The sequence below is a fragment of the Phalaenopsis equestris genome, unplaced genomic scaffold (genome assembly GCF_001263595.1).
Source record: "Phalaenopsis equestris unplaced genomic scaffold, ASM126359v1 Scaffold216422, whole genome shotgun sequence".
NCBI classification, from domain to species: Eukaryota; Viridiplantae; Streptophyta; class Magnoliopsida; order Asparagales; family Orchidaceae; genus Phalaenopsis; species Phalaenopsis equestris.
Genome location: NW_018235048.1, coordinates 51,211 through 72,103, shown reverse-complemented (window position 1 = coordinate 72,103; position 20,893 = coordinate 51,211). Strand labels below are relative to the sequence as shown.

The following is a 20,893-nucleotide window of genomic DNA, read 5'->3' as shown; positions in this document are numbered from 1 at the left end:
AGAAGCTGTGAAGTGAATCTTGAGATACCTAAAAGGCTCTTAAAAAACGTGCTTGTGTTTCTCAAGAAAGAGCCTGGAGACACGAGACTATATTAATGCAGATTTAGCTAGAGACATTAAAAGTAAGAAAAATACAACAGGTTATGTTTATACTCTTGGTGGTACTGCAGTGTCATGAGGCTCAAATTTACAGAAGACAGTTTCTTTGTCCACTACAGAAGTTGAGTATGTTGCAGTGTCAGAGGCTGCTAAAGAGATGATATGGCTGTAAAGTTTCTTAGAGGATTTAGGAAAGGGGGTTCAGAATGACACTCTCTACAGTGATAGTCAGAACACCATATTTCTCGCCAGGAATCCAGCATTTCAATTAAGGACCAAACAGTTCACACGATCATTGTTAGATGACAAACAGTTGCAAATTGAGAAAATTTGTGGAAGCAAGAACCTTGCTGATATGTTGACAAAAGTGGCTACACTTAAGAAGTTGAAGTTGTGCGCAACTTCAGTTGATCATCTAACATAAAAATAGGGGTTTTGAGTTGCAAAGGTGAATGATATCATGTTCAAGAAAATAAAAAAGGTAGTCGATATAGCCAGCAGATGATGCAGCTCGGAGGAGGTCAGTGTCACAGTCTCCAAGTGGGAGAATTGTTGAATATGGAGTCTGTGCTCTTCCCGCCTCTTTTAGGATCCCGCTCAACTCTCCATCACGTGGTCTCGCCAAAACTCTCATGCGTCCCCGCCAAAACTCTCTCCCTCACGAGGTCTTTCACGCGGAAACGCGGATTGGAATTGACTTTTTAGCTTTTTAACGCCTCTTGTGAAAGCACAACAAAAAGGCCTGCTAATTCATCCTACCAAAACCCCTCCACAACTCCCGACTGGGAAAGAAAGAAGAAAAAAAAAGAATTTTTTGTCTTTTCTCCCTTGGATTCGTGTGCTAGGTGACTTACGGGATTCTTTTTTTTTTTCCCTTTTTCTTTTGGCTGTAACTCCTTTAGAGAGAAAGAGAGGGGAGGAGAGAAAGAGAGGGGAGGGGAGGAAGCGAGAGACAAAAAAAAGAGTTTTTTCTTGTAAACGTTGAGACACGTCGAGACGCTCGACGGTGTAATTCTTTGAAATAATAAAATCCTCAGCAACTCTGTGGACGTAGGCAAAATTGCCGAACCACGTAAATTTGTGTGTCGCCTTCTTCTGGTGTATTTTTCTCTTCCCAAATTTTTTTTTATTTTTCGTCATCGGTTTTCACAACAGTTAGGGTTTCATTCTTTTAAAAAAGCAAAACTTCATACAACTTTCGTCAGAAATGTCATCAATATCCACATATAAATATGAAATTCTTCACAAAAGGCTTTTGTCTACTAATTTTTTTGAGTGGTTACATGTAACACGGAAAATATATATAAATACAAAAGATGAAACACTGTTGTCTCCTAAAATAGTCTTACTTAATATAATAATATTCCACAAGGTTATGGGTCGACAAGAGAGATCAAAATGAACAAATAATTTGACATGAAAATAATTTTCCTTTTCAATGATGAATCAAACTAGAAATAAATCATAGAGTTTGAATTACAATAACTGAAATAAGGCATTCATTTCCTCCCCTATTTCACATTGCATGTAGAAACTAATATAGACACTTGGTTCTAAACTATTGAATTCTTCAGCAATGCTTTAACGCATAGAAAGACACGGTTCAAACTATGGTGCTACTAATTCAGTTTAAAATGTTGTAATTCAATGACTTTTAAATTTATACTTTCAATCCATCCTTCAAAAAAGAAAAACCAAGCGTCATTTAAACACTTCAATTTGTATTATAAATCTCAATTTTTAAATAGCGCTCCAATGTTAGATACCATGAAACAGAAAAGTAAAGAAAAAAAAAAGTTAATTTCTGAGAAGTCCTCCATTGCTTTGTTAATCCCAACAAAACGAAGGCCCACGCTGCAGCTTTAGGAATACGAAAACAGTTTTTGCAAACAAAAAAAAAAACAAAACAAAACACAACAACACAAACAAATTGAAATGAGAAACAGAATCGGAAAAAAAACAGTGGTTCACTAAAATGGGAGGCAGAGGGACCGAGAAAGTACCGTAGATACAGGGTTGGGAGAGATGACTGACATCGGAGGAAGCCATAGCCCCGAGGGGATATTATCTCCAGTTGAAACCAGGAAAAAAAGAAGCTTTGATGGCCGGAAAATATTCTGGTTGCGTGGAAGTGAAAAGGAGGATAATAAAGGTGAGGTGTAGACGGAAAGGAAGGAATTAAAACGGGGAGATGAGCATCTGCCCACTTCCAAGGCATCTCAAAAGCCTAGAGAGTATAAATGCGCCCGAAAGAAAGGAGAAAGAGGTCGGCGCACAGAATATCAGCGAAGGTAAAGTGTGAGGGAGAAAGGACTCTTGACGCAAAAGCAAGAGAAAGACGACGATTTTGAAGGTCCCTTCCCAGGGAAAAATATTAAATCTAAAATGTGGACAAGCGGATTGTCGACATAAAAACAATTTTTTTTTCGGAGCTCCCAGCCCGAAACCCAGAGCCCAGAACCCAGAACCCAGACCCATTATTGTTAAAATTTAAAAATTAACTTCTGATTGTGTAACCCGGCCTCAATATAACTCAAAATTGTGACGCTTCCAATAACATCATAAAATAATCGAATAACATCACATAATACTTGAATAACACTTCATTTTTCATAAATAAATTCGCACAATATAAAATAACCCTGAGGAATATTCGAATAAAATGCTTAAAAGATCAACTAACACAGTGAAAATTGAAATAACATGGGAACTATTTTGAATAACATAGTCTCAAATCAATTAATACGGGGGAATATTCCAATAACACCATAAAGTAATCGAAAAACACCTCATCTTACACAAATAACACCTTGGAATAGAAAATAACCCCGCGGAATTAAAAATAAAGCGGATGGAGTATTCCTGTAACACAGTGGGAAAGCTAAATAACGCGGAAGAAAATAAATAATGCAGAGAAATATCCCTATAACACAGCGTCTATTTTTGCATTACGTGTGTTATTTAAGTGTGAATCAGTGTTATTCATGTGTTATTCCGGTGTTATTGGAGTTTTAAAACACTGAAAGTTGTGAAAATAAAGTAATTTCAATTGTTTCTGTTAACTTTCACGAATAACATATGTTTATTTGTGTTTTTCACGTACCCAATGTTTTTACGGTATGTAATTTTCTAATTTTAATTAAAAGATATTGAATTTAAAAATAAAGATTCAAGTTAGGATTGAAACGGTTTGCGCGCGCATTTTTTTTTATACCGAAATTCTATGTGGGTCCCGACATTCTGCGTATCGTCATTTATATATAGTATGCAAAAAAACTAATTAAAGAAAATATTCAAGTAATATGTATATTTGTGGAAAGAAGAATTTTTAAATATTGAAAAAAAAGAGGTAAATGAGAAGTGTGGATAAAAACTAAATATTTAGTTGTGATGATATGATAACTTACTATAGAAGAATAATGATAGGAACTTATGCCATTATTGATAAACAAGTTAATTTTTTGAATTACATGAAGGTATAAGGGTTTATTGGGGATGAGGTACGCTGCAAAGATGTTCTTATTGAGGTTAATGAAATCTAGAAGAACATCTAAAAAAACTCTCATAATCTAATTTTATGTTTTGCTTGTGTTTAATTCATTTTGACTAATCACTTATAAAAAAGAATTTCATAAGTAGCAAAATAATAAGTAATTCAGAGTCTATGAGCATTGAAACATTATCAAATAGCCAATCCTTAATATATGTAAGAATAAACAACTCCAAGGCATAATAGGGCTCAAATATAATAATGTGGATGAATGGAAGACAATCAAAGGATTATAATCAAAGTAACACAAATTACTAAGAATGAAGATGACTTTTATGATAAGAACTCTTCGCTTTAATTTCAAAGGAAATTTATTAATATCATAAAAATTCTCAAGAGAGTAAAAATTAATAAGCACAGCTTCAAAGTTGGCAAGACTTATATTTTAGAACATCGAATAATGTATGGACCATAAAAAAGCCCAAAATTATAGTTCAGGAAAGCTATTAAGGAAAGGAAGCTCTATAACCATAAGATAGCTAACGAGTGGGTTGCTTAGCAAAGATCAATGAAAAAACTATTAGTTGAATTTTATGTTTTGAAGGGAATCTCATACTCCATGCAATAAGATCATGATATGGATTATGTATCAGTAAAGAATCTTATTGATAAGTTGCCTTTATATGTCTAGATTAATAAACCTAAATATTTAATCACTACTCCAGCTAGAATCAAATGCAAAATAAATCTATTAATTGTAAGCAATTTTGACCTCATAGAGAGGTTATGCAATTTTTTTTATTTAACTTTTAATTTAGATTAATATCATGGATATATTTTTAAAAAGTATTTAAAATATGTTCCTATGATTTTATTCATTATCAAAGAAAACTTTGATAACATCATTCAATCAACAAAAAATTATTAAGAATTAATAAATGTATTAAAATATAAATAAAGAAAGTGTAAATATCTAACTTCCTATCTTAATAAGACTTGTTGACGTAGGACTTTCTATAAAATATATGTTAATAGTAACATAATGAAATTATAATATTGATCATGTCACATCATAGCATAGCCATGGAGTTGTACTATTACATAAATTACATTATATTAGATGAAGAGCAAGCCTATCTATAGATACAAGAAAATACAATATAAATTGTATGGGTATGAATATAAGTGCACAATATGTAAGTTATAAGCAAATATTATTCATTATCAAGAAACATATATAATCATCTATCATAAAATTAAGAAAATTTTCATCAGATATCAAAGGTTATATATATATATATATATATCATCCCAATGTCAAGAAGGGGAGCTCTGCTAAGGTTTTCGAAATGGAGATGCTTGTTGTAGCGGCTGATCCTCTAGATCTTTGTGAACAATAGAGTTTCTATCGTTTGTTGAGGTTCTAACTAGAGGCAACAATGGCACTGGCATGTTATCTAAGAACTTTGTTTTTTTGCAGGAATATCATGATGCGCTTGAGGGCTCGGGCAATCAATCCTTTGTGAGGAAGTTGGGCAGAATGAATGATAAGTTTGTCATCTACCTATCGGAGAATGATAATGTTGCTTTAGCTCTCTCTTGCAAATTTGCGCTGGTTGGAAAGCTCCTTTATGGCCATCAGAAAATGGAGACTATAATACAGTTGTTTGAAGGACTTAAGACGTTAGGAAGTTGGAAGGTAGGATTGCTTGATGGAAGGCACATCCTTAATCAAATGACTAGAGAAGAGGCTTATGCCTGCCTATTTGCATAAAAACACCTAAAAAATAGAGAGAAAAAACATGAAACTCCTCAAATGTTTGGTTAACTTTGATCCATAAACCAAACTACCTATTGTCCCAATTTGATTTTTGTTTATAGGGTTAAAACTACATTTCTTTAGTCACGAAATATTAGTTTCACTGGGAGTAATTTTTGGTAGACCTATGATAATGGATGTGCCTCCTTTTTGTCTTACACAACCCTCGACAATGAGAGTTCTTATTGAAAGGGATATCACAAAACCTTTTGATGATGAAATCTCGATTAGGTCTACCCATAATGGTACTGTTAGAAGGTTATCGTTGAACAAAATTAATACTACTTTGGCAATTGTTGGATGTTTGACTAGCTTGTCGAAAATGGTTATGTGTTGCATCCAAATTTTATAAAACCACCCCATAACCAAGGGAATTAGGTTGAGAAGACCGTGAATGCACCTTTGGAGGGCCTAATGGTTGTTGGGCATGAGGAGAATGTTTTGGTTAATGATACTGGTAGCTACATACCAAAACTTAGGAGGTTGGTAGGAGGAGTAGAAGAGGAGGTTGACAACTTGTAAGAAAATGATAAATATCATATTGGAAATGATAATAACAATGTTGTAATTAATTTATAAGAGAAAGGGCAGAACAACACTCCAATTGATCAAGTGATTACTATCCCTGAGGCTGTTAACTACCCGATAAAAGGAATGTTAGGATTAAACCCACTCTATTGGAGGAGGCTTTGACCAATGCAATGAATGACCTAGAGGAGGAATGGCTAGTTCAAAAAGCTAGAAGGAAAAGAAGAGGAAAGCAGGAATTGAGGAATCTTGAGACTAGCAACATATTTGATAATGAGCACATATCAATACTCTTCCTATAATTACTAGGAGAAGTGTGCACTCTCAACATGATTAACATATTGATCTGAAACATCAGGGGAGAGAGCTGTGGATCATTGCTTCTTTGATAGGTTGAAACAACTTATAAGGATCCATAAGTTTTGAGTGTTTGCTATTTTGGAACCCTTGGTTCTATCTAATAGAAATCGTATTGTGAAGAAACTGGGGAATTTTAATTTTGTCTCCAACAGTAATAATAAGATGCGGTTATTTTGGAGGAAAGAAACTTGGCTACAAGTGAAATAGATGATCCTCAATTTCTTCATATGCATTTTGATATGAGATGTTTTATGGGTGGGCTACTATAGTGTTTGTTAGTAGTATTCCTGCTCTAAGAGTAACCTATGACAAAAACCAATATTGATAGGATCATCTATGAGTGATAAATGGATTGTGGATGAGGACTTTAATATGATTACTTGTAACTCTAAAAAGCAAGGAATCGGGTTTGTTGATCCTCATCTGATGTTTGTGTTCAATGACTCTATTGTGGAGGCAAAACTATTTGATTTGGGCTTTATAGGTCCTATCACCACATGGAAAATGGGTAGGGTATTTGAAATATTGGATCGAGTACTGACAAATCAACAACGGTTAAATAACCATCATGTTACTATTGTTTTTCATTTGGCTAGCACGGGTTGATAGAGCACTTCTGATTAGCATTTCCTTAATTGACAAGCCTATTAATTCTTTATTTAAATTCATTAACACGTGAAAAAATCATGGGGATTTTTTTGAATGTGTTAAACGAAATTGGGAATTTAACGGGGGTGGAAACACTTGGTTTGAATTGTGGAAATTAAATAAAATTGTTATAAAAGCACTTAGAAGATGTAACTGGGAAGTTTTTGGGGACTCGAATAATAAAATCCTTAAAGCTTAGGAGGATGTTTAGAGGTTAGAAGAAGCAGAAATTTTCTCTGAGCAAGTCAATGAGGAGTGGATGGTTACAAATAAGGAACTTCTACTTGCTGTTAAATGTGAACAAAATTTTCTGGAACAAAAGGCTAGAAAAACAAGATTCTTGGAGGGGGGCAGAAACTCTAAGTACTTTAATTCTTGCATTAAGAATAAGAGGAGAATAAACACTATACTGAGGATAAAAGATGAGGTTGAAGGTTGGATGACAGATCCAAATGAGCTATGTAAAAGTGGGGTTAGGTATTTTGAAAAACTATTTGGTAAGGGTAACACTCCCAAAGCTTTGAATTAAAACTTATTGTCGGAACACAAGGATTTTACTAGTAGTTTTCATCTTACTGATATACCTGACAAGTTTGAAATTTGGGGAGTGTTATGTGTTATTGATATAAACAAAACTACAGGGTCGAATGGTTTTACTGCAAAATTCTATAAATCTTATTGGGGAATCCTTAAAAAAGAGGTAATTTTTGCTACTAAAAGTTTACAATAAAACATAGATTTATATATAAAAACAAGTTACAAAACAAGAAAAAGTTAATTACAACAACTTATCTCAATATCCTCCCCAAGAAAATCTTTTAAAGTTCCTTTAAATCACTTTCTCTCCTAACAATATTACTTAATTCTCTATTATAAATGTAATGAAGAAGAAACCTCTCACTTTCCCTCTTCTCTTACAACTTTTTGAGAAAATCCTCTCTAATCCTCTCTCACACCTCTACACACTATGCACTTTAAACTCTCTTTTTTCTATCATAAAATCACTATTATATAGTGTATGCCCGAATTCTTTGTCTCCTTTAGTACCCCTTCAAAATTCGTCCAAATTCAATGTATTTGGAAAATAATTATCTCTGGCGCCTAGAAGCCTTTTAGTTTGTATTCTAGCACGTAGGTGCCAGATCCTAGCACCTAGGCGCCAGTTCAAAAGTTTTCAAAAAGCGGCTTTTTAAATCCAAATTTTGTGCTTTTTGCTTCCTTTCAGCTACAAATATCTAACTTAGTGTATCTCCAACAAAAAATATAAAAATACATTTATTTAAGGTATAATATCACTAAAAGTAAGCATTAAATGTAAAAGTTGAACATATTTAGACAAGTCACATGTATGAGAGTTTTTTAAGTTACCCTGAACAGTAGTCATCTCTCCATCATATGAAAACTTCACCGCAACAAGGTATGTGGATACCGCAACTCAGAAATCATTGAGTAGTGGATAACCAAAGATAGTGTTATAATTTGGTGGCACATCAACTACCAGAAAGTATTTATGTTGGTGAATTAGCTGTCACCCTCCTCTCAAGTGACTGATAGCCCAATTCTTAGGGCTTCCTTTTATTTGCTAGAAAAATTATGAAGTGTACCGATTGATGCCAACAGCTAATCAATTGATAAATGCATTTAATCAATGGTTGACTTTAACAAAATATTTCCCAAACCAAAATACTACCCACCTGGCATTTGTTAATCATCTTGTGACTATAATAATGTTGTTGTAAAGATTCCCCTTTAGAGGCAAATCTGTGTTAATAAAAATAATCAAGGAATGATGATTCCACTTTTGAGCCAAAGAGGTAGTGCAAGGTTTTCCCATATAAACCTCTTATGATTGGCATGTCTGACCAAGTCTCATTCCAAGATTACTGGAACCATCCTCGAGATGTGGATAACATTGACTGGGGCAGGTTTATCAGAGTCTTTTTATGTTGAGGATTTCTCATGCATTTGGTTTGACTCACCTAGGGCTATGAACTCATTGAGTTTCTTAGCTCAGATCAACTCAACGACCAGGTGTTAGAGATGTCTGCACTCTTTCGTGTCGTGACCTTGATCCTTGAAACTTTTTTGAGTTCTAAAGAATAGCTTCAGTTTCTATCGATGAAGCCTTTTTGAAGTGATTCTTACATTGTATGACTTCCACTAACTCTACCATTAAGCCCGTTAATTGAATGGGGTTTAGTGTTCCCTAGTCACTCATCGATTGAGTTTTTGACCATCTCCGTCCTCTTTGGTAGTTTTTGTCAGCCTCTCTATGTTCATGAGATGATTAACTGTCTTCACATTGGGGTCGTGGATCATCCTTCAAACCCCACCATCATCTCGTGAGGCCCCATTCTACTAGCAGTGGCAGGATAGTTCACCTTTCTAGTATGATGGGTAAACATACTTGCCGACACTATTTTGGTCAAGGAGTTGCTCATTGGAGGCTGTCGGTCACCGGAATCAAAATCTCATTGCCCGCTTCGGAAGGACATTTTAATTTACACACACACACACACACACACACAAAAAAATGAAATCAATCTGATCCCATATCTTTCATAGTTTAAATGAAAGAACACTATACCTCAAATCTTATATCTATCCCGAAGGATAAACACAAGAATTGAGGGTGAGGCTCGATCAAATAAACTAAGTAATATATGACATCTGTTTGGTCTATGAAACCATTTTTATTTGCTGACAAGTTTCCCTATTTAATATGAAGAATTAAATAGGGTTTATATTAAACTGGGTTTGTTCACCTTTCTATAAATAGGCCCCATTCTACTAGTAGTGGTGGGATTGTTCACCTTTCTAGTATGATGGGTAAACATACTTGTCGACACTATTTTGGTTAAGGAGTTGCCCATTGAAGGCTGTCGGTCACCGGAATCGAAATCTCATTGTCCGCTTTATATATATATAAGTTTGGAAAAATATGAAATCAATCCGATCCCATATCTTTCATAGTTTAAATGAATGAACACTATACCTCGCACTATACCTCAAACCCTGTATCTATCCCAAAGGATAAACACAAGAATTGAGGGTGCGACTCGATCAAATAAATTAAGTAATATATATGACATTTTCTTGGTCTGTGAAACTATTTTATTTGCCAATAATTTCCCCTATTTAATAGGAAGAATTAAATAGGGTTTATTTTAAGCTAGGTTCAGATAAGATAAGGGCAAACCCCTATAGTTAATTACATCTTAGATAACCGAAGTCATCTAAGAAAACTCTCGATAAAAATGAGGGAATATTATCTTCAAAGAGTTTAAAGGATTAATACTTTTCAACGAAATCGAACAAGGAGGTGTGAAAGGGAAATGATTCAAATTTGGAACATTTATTGTAGAATCCAAAGGAAGAGAGGCTAGGGGATGTCATAGATCCGGAGAAGAACCTCGTGACTTCCCAAGCTACCATATGATTTGGCTTCAGTTTAGAAGAGAAATTATTGAAGTGTTTCATCATGCCAATTTTATTAATTAGGATTTGCATTTGTGTGAAACGATCACACAAATAGCCTGGAAGATATGAGGATTTAGGTCGTTACAGACGAAAACCTCAGAATCCTAAGACGAGTTAGGGCTTATATTGTATAGCAGAGCTATACAAAGACCTAAAGAAAATTTGAGGATTCATGTTGCATAAGCAAGAAACCTCGAAGTCATATAAATTGATGTTTAATTCTAAGGAAGAAAGGGTTTAGCTAGTGTAGACATGTTCTGCTGTTGAAGATGGTTGTGTTGCCCATGATGTTAGCTCCAAGCTCCTCGTCGTAGCAAGTTTAAGTTTTCTAATGTGCTAAGTCATGATGTCAAATCAAATGTCCCTATGGTTATGTTCCTTAAATATTATAGGAGCATATTAAAGTTGATTAGAGTGACACTGGTTAGGATCCTACGGTTCCCTCATTCTGGTACCACTATTTTCTTTTGAATTCACTTAGCCTAAATGAATTTACCAAACTCAACTTAATGAATTCCATGCTTTCATTTAGACCGTGGGAAATCTCATTAGCAACCGTAGGTTACCTCCTCCGAGGGATTCCCGATCATCCGATAGAGACATCTTAATTTAGTTACAATTGTTGTTTTGTGATGTTTGCAATTAAATTTTGAGTTTTTTTTATATTTTGAATGTTGTGGCAGTGAGTTTTATCTTGGTCAATTTTATTTTTGGTTTTGGTTTCAGTTTTGTGGTTATCCTAACAGTTATAGTTTTCATGCAGGGTGACATTGTTGTTTAGCATGCAAGTTTATAAACAAAAAAGTACAGCATAGAAGTACGAGAAAAGAAAAGCACCGTAAAATATAAAAATGTACTTGAAAAGTCTTCACGTTCCTCCACTAGAAAAGTCAGTACTTGCAAAACACATATATGTATATATAATTGTGCAGGAATTAAAGCATGCTTATAAGAAAAGTAGAAAATACAAGTTTGAGTTGTGTCTACCAGACCTTATAACATATTTTGGTGATTCCAAATTTTGAGGATGAGTCTATTAAGCAAATCATAATAAGTCCGGGTGTCCTTCAAGATTTCCAAGGATCATGAAGAAGTCTCGGTTAATACCCTAGACATTTCATAGTCTCTGGAATTATCTAGAGTTCATTTTGGTCTTATTATGATTACTATATAGTTCATCCAATTAATACCCTTATGCTCAATGAATTATGATGTTTTGATTATCTCTTGAGTGGGGTAACAATCACTTAATATCTCACTTAAGGATTATATAGGTAAACACCTTTTGGGGGCAACTTGACTTAATTAAGGAATTTAATTAATTTGATTTTGAAAATGGGCTTGTAGTGTTTTGAAAGATTTTAAATTAATTATAAGTTATTTTCTAAAATCTTATTAGACAAAATTTTGATTAAGCTTAGTTTACTACTAAGCCCTTAAGGTTTAATGGGTAGATTTGCACAAAAAAAGGATTATTTATATTTATAATCTTAATCCTTATCATGACTTATAAATCAACTCAAAACCATTAGTTGGGGGTTAAAATCAGAGAGTTATGATCTTCTAAAAAATCAAACCCCTCATCTTAATATCTTCATATTTAATTATTCTTCCAAATTTCATTAATTTGAAAAAAAAAATTATAAATTTATCCTTTATGAAATTCAAAGTGAGGTTGGTTTCTACCACTTATCCCTTTTTATGTTTCAATCATCAAGACATGTTATTTTAAGTTCACTTATTACACATTTACCCTCTTGATTAAATTAAATATTAAATTCCAAAAGAATTCCAAAAGTACACTTTTGCCCCTAAGGCCTTAATACCCTATAATTCATTAAATTAGACTCAAATGACTTAAATTTTTTTTTTACATCATTCATGGGTTAATTAAAACATCAGAGGAGAAAATATGAATTTTCCAAGTTTATTTAATTTGTATAATTATTTTTAATGCAAAAATAAGGATTTTCAATGAAAATTTAATAACTCCATCAAAGTAAGACTTATGTCCTTAATAAAATTATTGAAAGTTTATCTAAGTCAGAGAACTACTTGGACTAATTTTCATGATTTTTATAGGTTTAATTTAATTATTAAAATTACTTGTTTGTTTCGAGTATTAATTAAATATAAAGTAATATTTAGATGAAAAATCAAGTTTTATATTTTTATTAAATTCCTCTAATTCCATGAAACCCAAAGAAATAAATTTTATATTTTTGTGACTTATAATTTAATTATTAGAATTATTTTTAGTGAAAAATTAGGCAAAATCCATTTTTTAAACCTTTTAAAATTAATATCTTGACTTAGAAAATTGAGAAAATTATTTTAATTGATTTAAAGTGATCAAGAAGCCAAATGTGAAATTTTAGTGTATTTTTATAATTTTGTGATTTTTGTTTTATTTTTAATTAATTTGTAATTATTTAAAGCTTAAAATTAGCTAAAAAATGAAGTATTTATTTTTATTTAAATTTTCTTTTTCTTAGGTTACTCTAGTTATAAGGAGCTCCAAAAACCAACTTTGGTAATTTTTTGAATTGTATTATAATTATTATGATTATTTTAATGTCAAAAATGACATTGCACTGATTAATTCATTTAAGTGACCAAATTAACTCCAATTAACTTAAAATTTTTTTGGGGAGCTCCCGTAAAATAAATTATAGTGTGGAATAGTGTTTATACCATTTACATTCATAATTACTCCAAATTAATTTTTACTCCAAATTAATTTTATTTATTTTATTTAATTTTTTAGGGTTGGTGATAATTAGGATTATTTTTAATGAGTTAAATCAATTTTATATTTTTCCTAGGGCCCTCTTACTACAGTGAACCTACCAAGCCAAGTTTTGTATTTTTCTGATGAGTAGTTTAATTATTATAATTTTTAAACTAAAATAGGGACCATTAACTTAAAAATTAGATATCTATGCCTAGAGGTCTCCCCTAATCTTAGAAAAATCATTAAAAGAATCCTAATAACATGTAGAATCAAAAGCCCAAAGCTCAAGTCATGGTGAAATGTCTATGCAAATGGAGAGTTAAAATAAGGAAAACACCATTTAACTAATTAAAAATAATACATGCATCAAATAAACTTGAAAATGTTTCCAAATTGTTCTTCTCTCTTCACTAAGCAACAAGGTATTTTTATTTTATTTTTATAATTTTTCTACACAAAGTTATGCATTTTTCTACACAAAGTTATGTTTTTCTACACAAAGTTATGCATTTTTGAAGTTATGGGTATTTATTTAAATAAAAAAATTCCCTAATTTTCTTCTTATTCATATCAGCCTCGTACGCGTCGAAGAGACGCATGTCGTCTCGGGATTGGGCACTGCCATCCACATCAGCTCTGAGCTTTATGCATCGCGCTCCCTCCAATGTAATTAGGACCGTCCACACGATACATGGAAGATCAGACGGCACGTGGTCATCGTCCCCGATGCCCTAGCCCGAGAACCGTCCATTTTTAAACCCTAATATCTTGTTCGATTCTCAACCAAATCAAGTGCAATTTTTTCCTATAGACTTTTCTTGACTAGTATAACATATCTATATGGTTAATTGACCCTTAAATTAACTATATGTGGATGGAGAGTGAAATGAAGCTCGGTTTAGGGTTAACTTTCAATACCTTGGTCCAAGAGGGGAAGCCTCAATTGGATGTTTGTGGTAGCTTCGTGAGGGTCCCAAGAGCCTAGGGATAGAGCCTCAAGCCATGGTGAATCTCCTAGATATGAATTCGACCAAGGAGGAATTAGGGGTCCAATCAAATTCCACCTTAGGGTGCTCTGGTGATGGGGCTTTTGTGGGGGATCTTCTTCTCTTGCTGTGGGGATGGTGTGGGTGCAATTAATTTGAATTTGGTGGAAGTTTGGAGGATTTCACATTTTGGCCTAGGGATTGAGCTCCAAAATTGAGCTTGAGCAGTGGATTTGAGTGGCTAAGGATGGTTGGGTTAAACTCAAAAGGTCTCAAGGAAGCTTTAGAAGCAAATTTGGTAGAGTCTCCCCAAGGAGGAGGATTTAACTATGAGATGAAATCTATTGCAGGCCTAGGGGGGTTTAAATAGAGGAGCTTGGAGAGGTCACTAGGGGCAATTGGTGGGTGTCCTAAATTGCTTATGTGAATGCCAACAATGTGCAACAACAATGTACAACAATGTACAAAAATCCAATTGGGATGAGACAACTTGGATGGGTTTAATTTTGAGTTTTGGCCTAGGTGGTGTTTTGAATTTTGTTTTTCCGGCCACCAAGGTGGCTGACCGGCCAGGGAGGGGTCACCATCTGACTCAGGGAGGTCAGGGCTTGATTTTGGTGAATTCAATTGAAATTATCCATGTGTAACGTTGGGGGATTGAAATAGTATGAGAAAATGGCTATTTTGGGTCAATTTTGGTCAAATCATGGTTTGGGGTTGGGTTCACCTCTCAGGGCTGGTTTGGGTGTTGAGGAAAATCAGGAGGTTCAACTTAATTAGCATGGTGAGGTCTCTATCCAAAGAGATTTGGCTAAACATGGGTTAGAGTGATTCATGGGAGGGTTTAAACGAATCTTAAGGAGATTTGAAAGTGTTTTTGCCTCTTTCCAATAATATCTTGATGATGTGGCATGGCTCACATGGCTTGCCTATGACTTGGAAGTGGCTCCATGGTTTGTCCTTGACTTGGTCAACTTTCATGAGGAGGGATTTTTGAATTAATGAAATATTTTGGTGGAGTTTGGCATGATGCTTGATTTGGAATGATTTGATTTTGGATTTAGGACTTCAGTAATGATTTTCATCAAATGGATGATGGAAAGAAATAATTGTCATTTGGGCTTTGGACTTGGACTTTTAGAATTAAGTGTAGTGGGCTTTGGGATTTTTAAAAAGGAATTTAAATTTGGGCTAATATTTGGGATAATTAAATGTTGATTTTGGTTTAGGAATATGTCATGAGGGATTTGGCAAAATTTCAAGTGATTTTGAGTTGAGTTGGTGGGCCAATTTGGTGGATTTAGACATGTGGTCAAAATTGGGCCTTTTGGATTTGAATGAAATTGGGCATGCAATTGGATCAAATTGGGCTTGAATTTTATTTATAAAAGAATTGACGATGCTGAATTTTGGTTTGGAATTGAAATTGGGCAAGATTAGGATCAATTGAGCTAAGATTGGGGTTAATTTGGCGACATTTGGGCATTTAAGGGCAATTTAGGGCTTTTGGTCAAATTGGACTAATTTGGTTAAATTGGGTCAAATTGATGATAAAAAATTGAAATTGGAAGTATTTGGGATGATTTTGGAATTTTTTGGGATTTTTTAAAATTTTTGGGTTATGATGAAGGGCATTTTGGTAATTTTGACAATTTTTGGGGGTATTTTGGGAATTTGATGATTTTGGTGGATTTTGGTCAATTTAGGTAGTGGTGAGTGGTTTGAGATGATTTTTGGACAAATTTGGGTATTTTGGGTAATTTTGGAAAAATTAGGGTTGTAGGGGTATTTTCGTAATATGGTGGTTTTGGGCCAAAACGGGCCAACAAGTCATGAAGCCATATCAAACCAATAGGATCCATATGATGACTCATTTTGGAGTCTCAATATGCTGGTTATAACCCTCTTAGCCAAAGACTAGGGGTATGGGTTCATCCATATGAGTTTTCCAAAAGGCGTAGGAGACCAACCTAATGGATCTTAGGGTTTAGGGTATGTGAGAGACTGTAGTGTGTGCAAGTTAGCCCCAATAAAACCAAAACACCCAGCGTTAGTCCTGAGGTTTGAGCATCCTATGGGAGACTCCCCTTGAGCTCCTCCATATTGACCCCACCTACTAAGTGCTAGACGTTAGGACCAACATGTGGAACTTCATAATTTCTAATGGTGAGGGTTCCCTTTCTAGTCCTCTAGGAATAGTCAACAGGAAAGTTCAACAGGATATGGCTATACCCTAGGCTATTAAAGAGGAAAAACTAGATCTCAACAAAAAATGAGGTCAACAAATGGACCCCCAATAGATGTGGTGTGCTGTGCAAGCACACCGCGCGTATTGGCGTTGACCAACGAGATCAACCGAACCAACACAAACTTTGAAGTAAACAAACCTAGAACGAAGAGTAGACTTGAATGAGAATTGTTTCCGCCAGGGGATAACAAGGGCTCTCACTGGGGAAAATAAAGAAAATTTCAGGGACAATCATCGGGCAGATGGACAGTCCCGATGAAGATTGAATATGTCAAAAGAGTTTTGGGTTTCACTTTGAAATTATAGTATGGTGAAATTATGCGCAAGAGAACTAGATTGAGCGGAAAACAAAAGTGCATAGAAGGGAATATGATGTTTGTGCCTACCCCGAAGTGTATATATGTATGGAAATATGATGTCTGGGCCTACCCCGAAGAGTGTACATGGGAATAGGACGTCTGGGCCTACCCCGAAGAGTATACATGTATGGGAATATGACGTCTGGGCCTACCACGAAGAGTATATATATGTGGGAATGGGACATTTGTGCCTATCCCAAGGGATATACATGGGAATAGGACGTCTAAGCCTACCCCAAAGAGTATATATATGTGGGAATAGGACATCTGTGCCTATCCCAAGGGATATACATGGGAATAGGACGTCAGGGCCTACCCCGCAGAGTGCATATGAGAATAGGATGTCTGGGCCTACCCCGCAAAGTGTATATAGGAATAGGACGTCTGGGCCTACCCTAAAAAGTACATATAGGAATGGAACGTCTGTGCTTACCCCAAAGGGAATATATGAGAATAGGACGTCTATGCCTATCTCAAAAAGTGCACATGGGAATAAGACATCTGGCCTACCCTGAAAAGTACATATGGGAATGGAAAGTCTGTACCCACCCAGAAAAGTGTATATGGGAATGGAACGTCTGCGACCACCCCGAAAAGTGTACTTGGGAATAGAACGTGTGGGCCTATGCCAAAAAGTACATATGGGAATGGAACGTCTGTGCCCACCCCAAAGGGAATACACGAGAATAGGACATCTATTCCTATCTCAAAAAGTACATATGGGAATATGACGTCTGGGCCTACCCCAAAAAGTATATATAGGAATGGAACGTCTGTGCCCACCCAAAAGAGAATATATGAGAATAAGACGTCTATGCCTATCTCAAAAAGTGCACATAGGAATAGGACGTCTGGGCCTACCTCAAAAAGTACATATGGGAATGGAACGTCTGTGCCCACCACGAAAAAAGTATATGGGAATGGAATGTTTGTGTCGACCCCAAAATGTGTACATGGGAATAGGACGTCTGGGCCTACCCCGAAAAGTACATATGGGAATGGAATGTCCACCCCAAAGGGAATATATGAGAATAGGATGTCTATGCCTATCTCAAAAAATGCACATGGGAATAGGACATCTGGGCCTACCCCGAAAAGTACATATGAGAATGGAACGTTTGTGCCCACCCCAAAGGGAATATACGAGAATAGGACGTCTATGCCTATCTTAAAAAGTGCACATGGGAATAGGAAGTATGGGCCTACCCCCGAAAAGTACATATGGGAATGGAGCATTTGTGCCCACCCTGAAAAGTGTATATAGGAATGGAACGCCTGCGTCCACCCCAAAGAGAATATATGGGAATAGAACGTCCATGCCTATCCCAAAAAGTACATATTGGAATGGAATATTTGTGTCCACTCTGAATAGTGTACATGAGAATAGGACGTCTGGGCCTATGATCCTGATTTTTTTTATATGTAAGGATTTATGAAGTTGATACCACTACTTGAAGATTTTAATCCCCGACAACTGCGCCAAAAACTTGATCCTGATTTACTACTTATGTGCATAGTTTAACAATGTCTTTGATGATATTTTTCACTTATATCTCCTTACTTTGCAACAGTACCAATAATTTGATTCTGAAAAAAAATAAGAATTTAACTTTTAATTTATATATTGAGATACTACGCAAGTATATGTATCGTTATCAAGTAATATAAGATTTTTTGATTAAGACTTGAATATCGAACCCATAGGGAAATACACAATATGCACTATTGAACAACAAACTTTCAATTTTAAAAAGATAATTACTTAAACTAAAAATATTTTTTCAATATTAAAATTCAATTTTTTTTGGTATTTTTGATATTTTGACAGAACAGTAACAATTTAAAAAGATAACTTGAGTTTATGTAAGAGAAAAACACTGAATTTGAAAAATATTTTTCTCCTTATCATGAATCAGTAATAAGTATATGAATTCTATTGTGGAAGTATGTAATTATTGTTGTGCCAAATAAGAGCAATTATATTCTGTACCCTTATTAGAGAAGCTATAAAGAACATTCGCTAATTTAAAGTTTGAATAGTTCTGAAGACCGGCTAGGCAGGGAAGATACTAGCTCTCACTCTAGAGTTCCCTCGATTCCCTCAACCTGGGAGCTAACATCTCGTATCATAACCTAAAAAAATAAACCAAGTTGGAGGCTTTAACCTATCACTTTAAAGTCTTTTAACTCTACACCCTTCAATGATTATTTCCCTATTTATTTACACTCAATCATATGAACTACATTCTCATTCATACAACCTCATGTGATTCTTTCCAATTGTTGACTGAGACAATACCAGCCTGGTTCTTACATGTTCTCACAACAAATTTTAACATCTGGATTGGCAAAATCAAAAAGTAAATGAAGTACATGGATTTAAAACATCAAAACTTCTTCATGGAGAAAACAAAACCACACTTTAGTTTGAAAGTAGAAATCATTGTCAAACCAACAATAAGTCTCAATTAAAACCAAAAGTAGTCTAAAACAAAAGATAAAAACTTATCTCAAGTCCTCCACCAAACTCTTGAAGTTCCTTTGAATCTCTTCTCTTTTACAACATTCTCAAAATAAAACTAAAAACAAAAAGGATAAAGTAAATTTTTGGTGCCTGAAAATCTCTCCAAAACTATCTATAAAACTTCTCAAAACTCCCCCATGATAAGCACTTTCAGGACTTTCAAGCACCCTTCAAAAAGTCTCAACTTCCTTCTTTTATAAATCTCCAAGGGGTGTCTTGATAACTCTTCAAAATGTGTCTCAATTTAATGTATTCACCAAAAGATGCCTCCTTTCGCAAGTCTTTTAAAAATATTTTTGTTGCTGGTGGTCATAACCACCCTCTTTAGCCAATAGGTGTCTCAAATACCTCTTCAAAATTCAGCCACATGAAGAAAACCACCAAATAACTACCTCTGACGCTTAAGCGTCGGGCCTCTGGCGCTTAGGCGCGACCTTCTCTGTTTAACCGGCGCGTAAGCGCCGGATCTAGCGCTTCGCCAACAAAACACTTTAGCACAATTTTCACATTTTTACTCCAAATTTGATCCTTTTTCACTCATTTTAGCAATTTTCAACTTTTTACCTGTACATGAAAGAAAAACACAAAAATACCTTCCATTAAAGCGCAATATCTCAAAAATAGGTATAAAAACGTGTCTATAAAAACACTATATATTTTAGGTGTATCAACCTACACCAAAAAGTGCATATGGGAATGGAATGTTTGCGTCCACCCCGAAAAGTGCACATGTGAATAGGATGTTTGGGCCTATCCCAAAGAGAAACATGAAAATAGTGTATAGAGCTTGTGATGTTGAATTCATAGATATATGTCATGTGAAGATCCGACAAAAAATTGTGGGGCTTCATGAGATTTTGTGTAGAATATGCAACTCTACGAGGATGTGAAGAAAATCAGTGCAGACTAGAATAGCGTGTTGTGCAAGCGAAGAGTAAGGAATTTCAAACTCGAGATAAACAAACTCAAGAAATTTAAAATTTTCTTTTCTCGTTGTTTTTATCATATTTAATTATCAAAATATATTTTCAAAATATTTTTGTTTTGGTTAATTTTCAAAAAGATTATGAAGTCTTAATATCAAGCTTTAGTTGTATCGTTCTTTGTTCGTATGGCTTCTTGACAACGACTTTATATATGCTTAAAATACAATAATTTGATACTGCTGCTAGAAGATTTAAATCCACAGAAATGGTGCCAAAAACTTGATAACAGTTATAGATTTGATAAAAATGTGTATAAAATATTCAATAATTGCAAAGTCACATTTATCAACGCAAATATATGTATCACTCAAGTAATATAAGGCTCTAATGGAGTCCTGGATATCGATCCCACAAGGAGTAATATTAGAGGCTACGAACTAAGATTTAAAAAATCAATACTTAATCACAATAATATAATTCAAATTGCATATTTATCACTAATAGGCAATTAAATAAAAATATAATTTTAATAAACCCTTAATTAACTAATTCTACTAATAAAGTTTCTAATGTGAAGTTCAATATATAAGAAAGCATCCTTCTCCTTGTCAAGAAATTTAAGTGAATGGATAAATTGAATCAGTTCAAATTATATTGTGTCAAATAGGAGCATACCTATTCTTTACCCTTTG

The 20,893-nt window shown here is 34.5% G+C and overlaps 1 protein-coding gene across 4 annotated transcripts in view; it reads right to left on the bottom strand.

Moving 5' to 3' along the window:
• Positions 1-2,469, bottom strand: part of LOC110037181 (protein DA1-related 2) — a 25,726-nt gene extending 23,257 nt beyond the window's left edge. For all 4 annotated transcript variants that reach the window (XM_020741764.1, XM_020741765.1, XM_020741766.1 and 1 more), the window contains exon 1: positions 2,103-2,469. In XM_020741764.1, the coding sequence (XP_020597423.1) occupies positions 2,103-2,148 (46 nt within the window). In that variant the 5' untranslated portion in view covers positions 2,149-2,469. The remainder of the gene's footprint in view (positions 1-2,102) is intronic.
• Between the last annotated feature and the right edge of the window lie 18,424 nt (positions 2,470-20,893).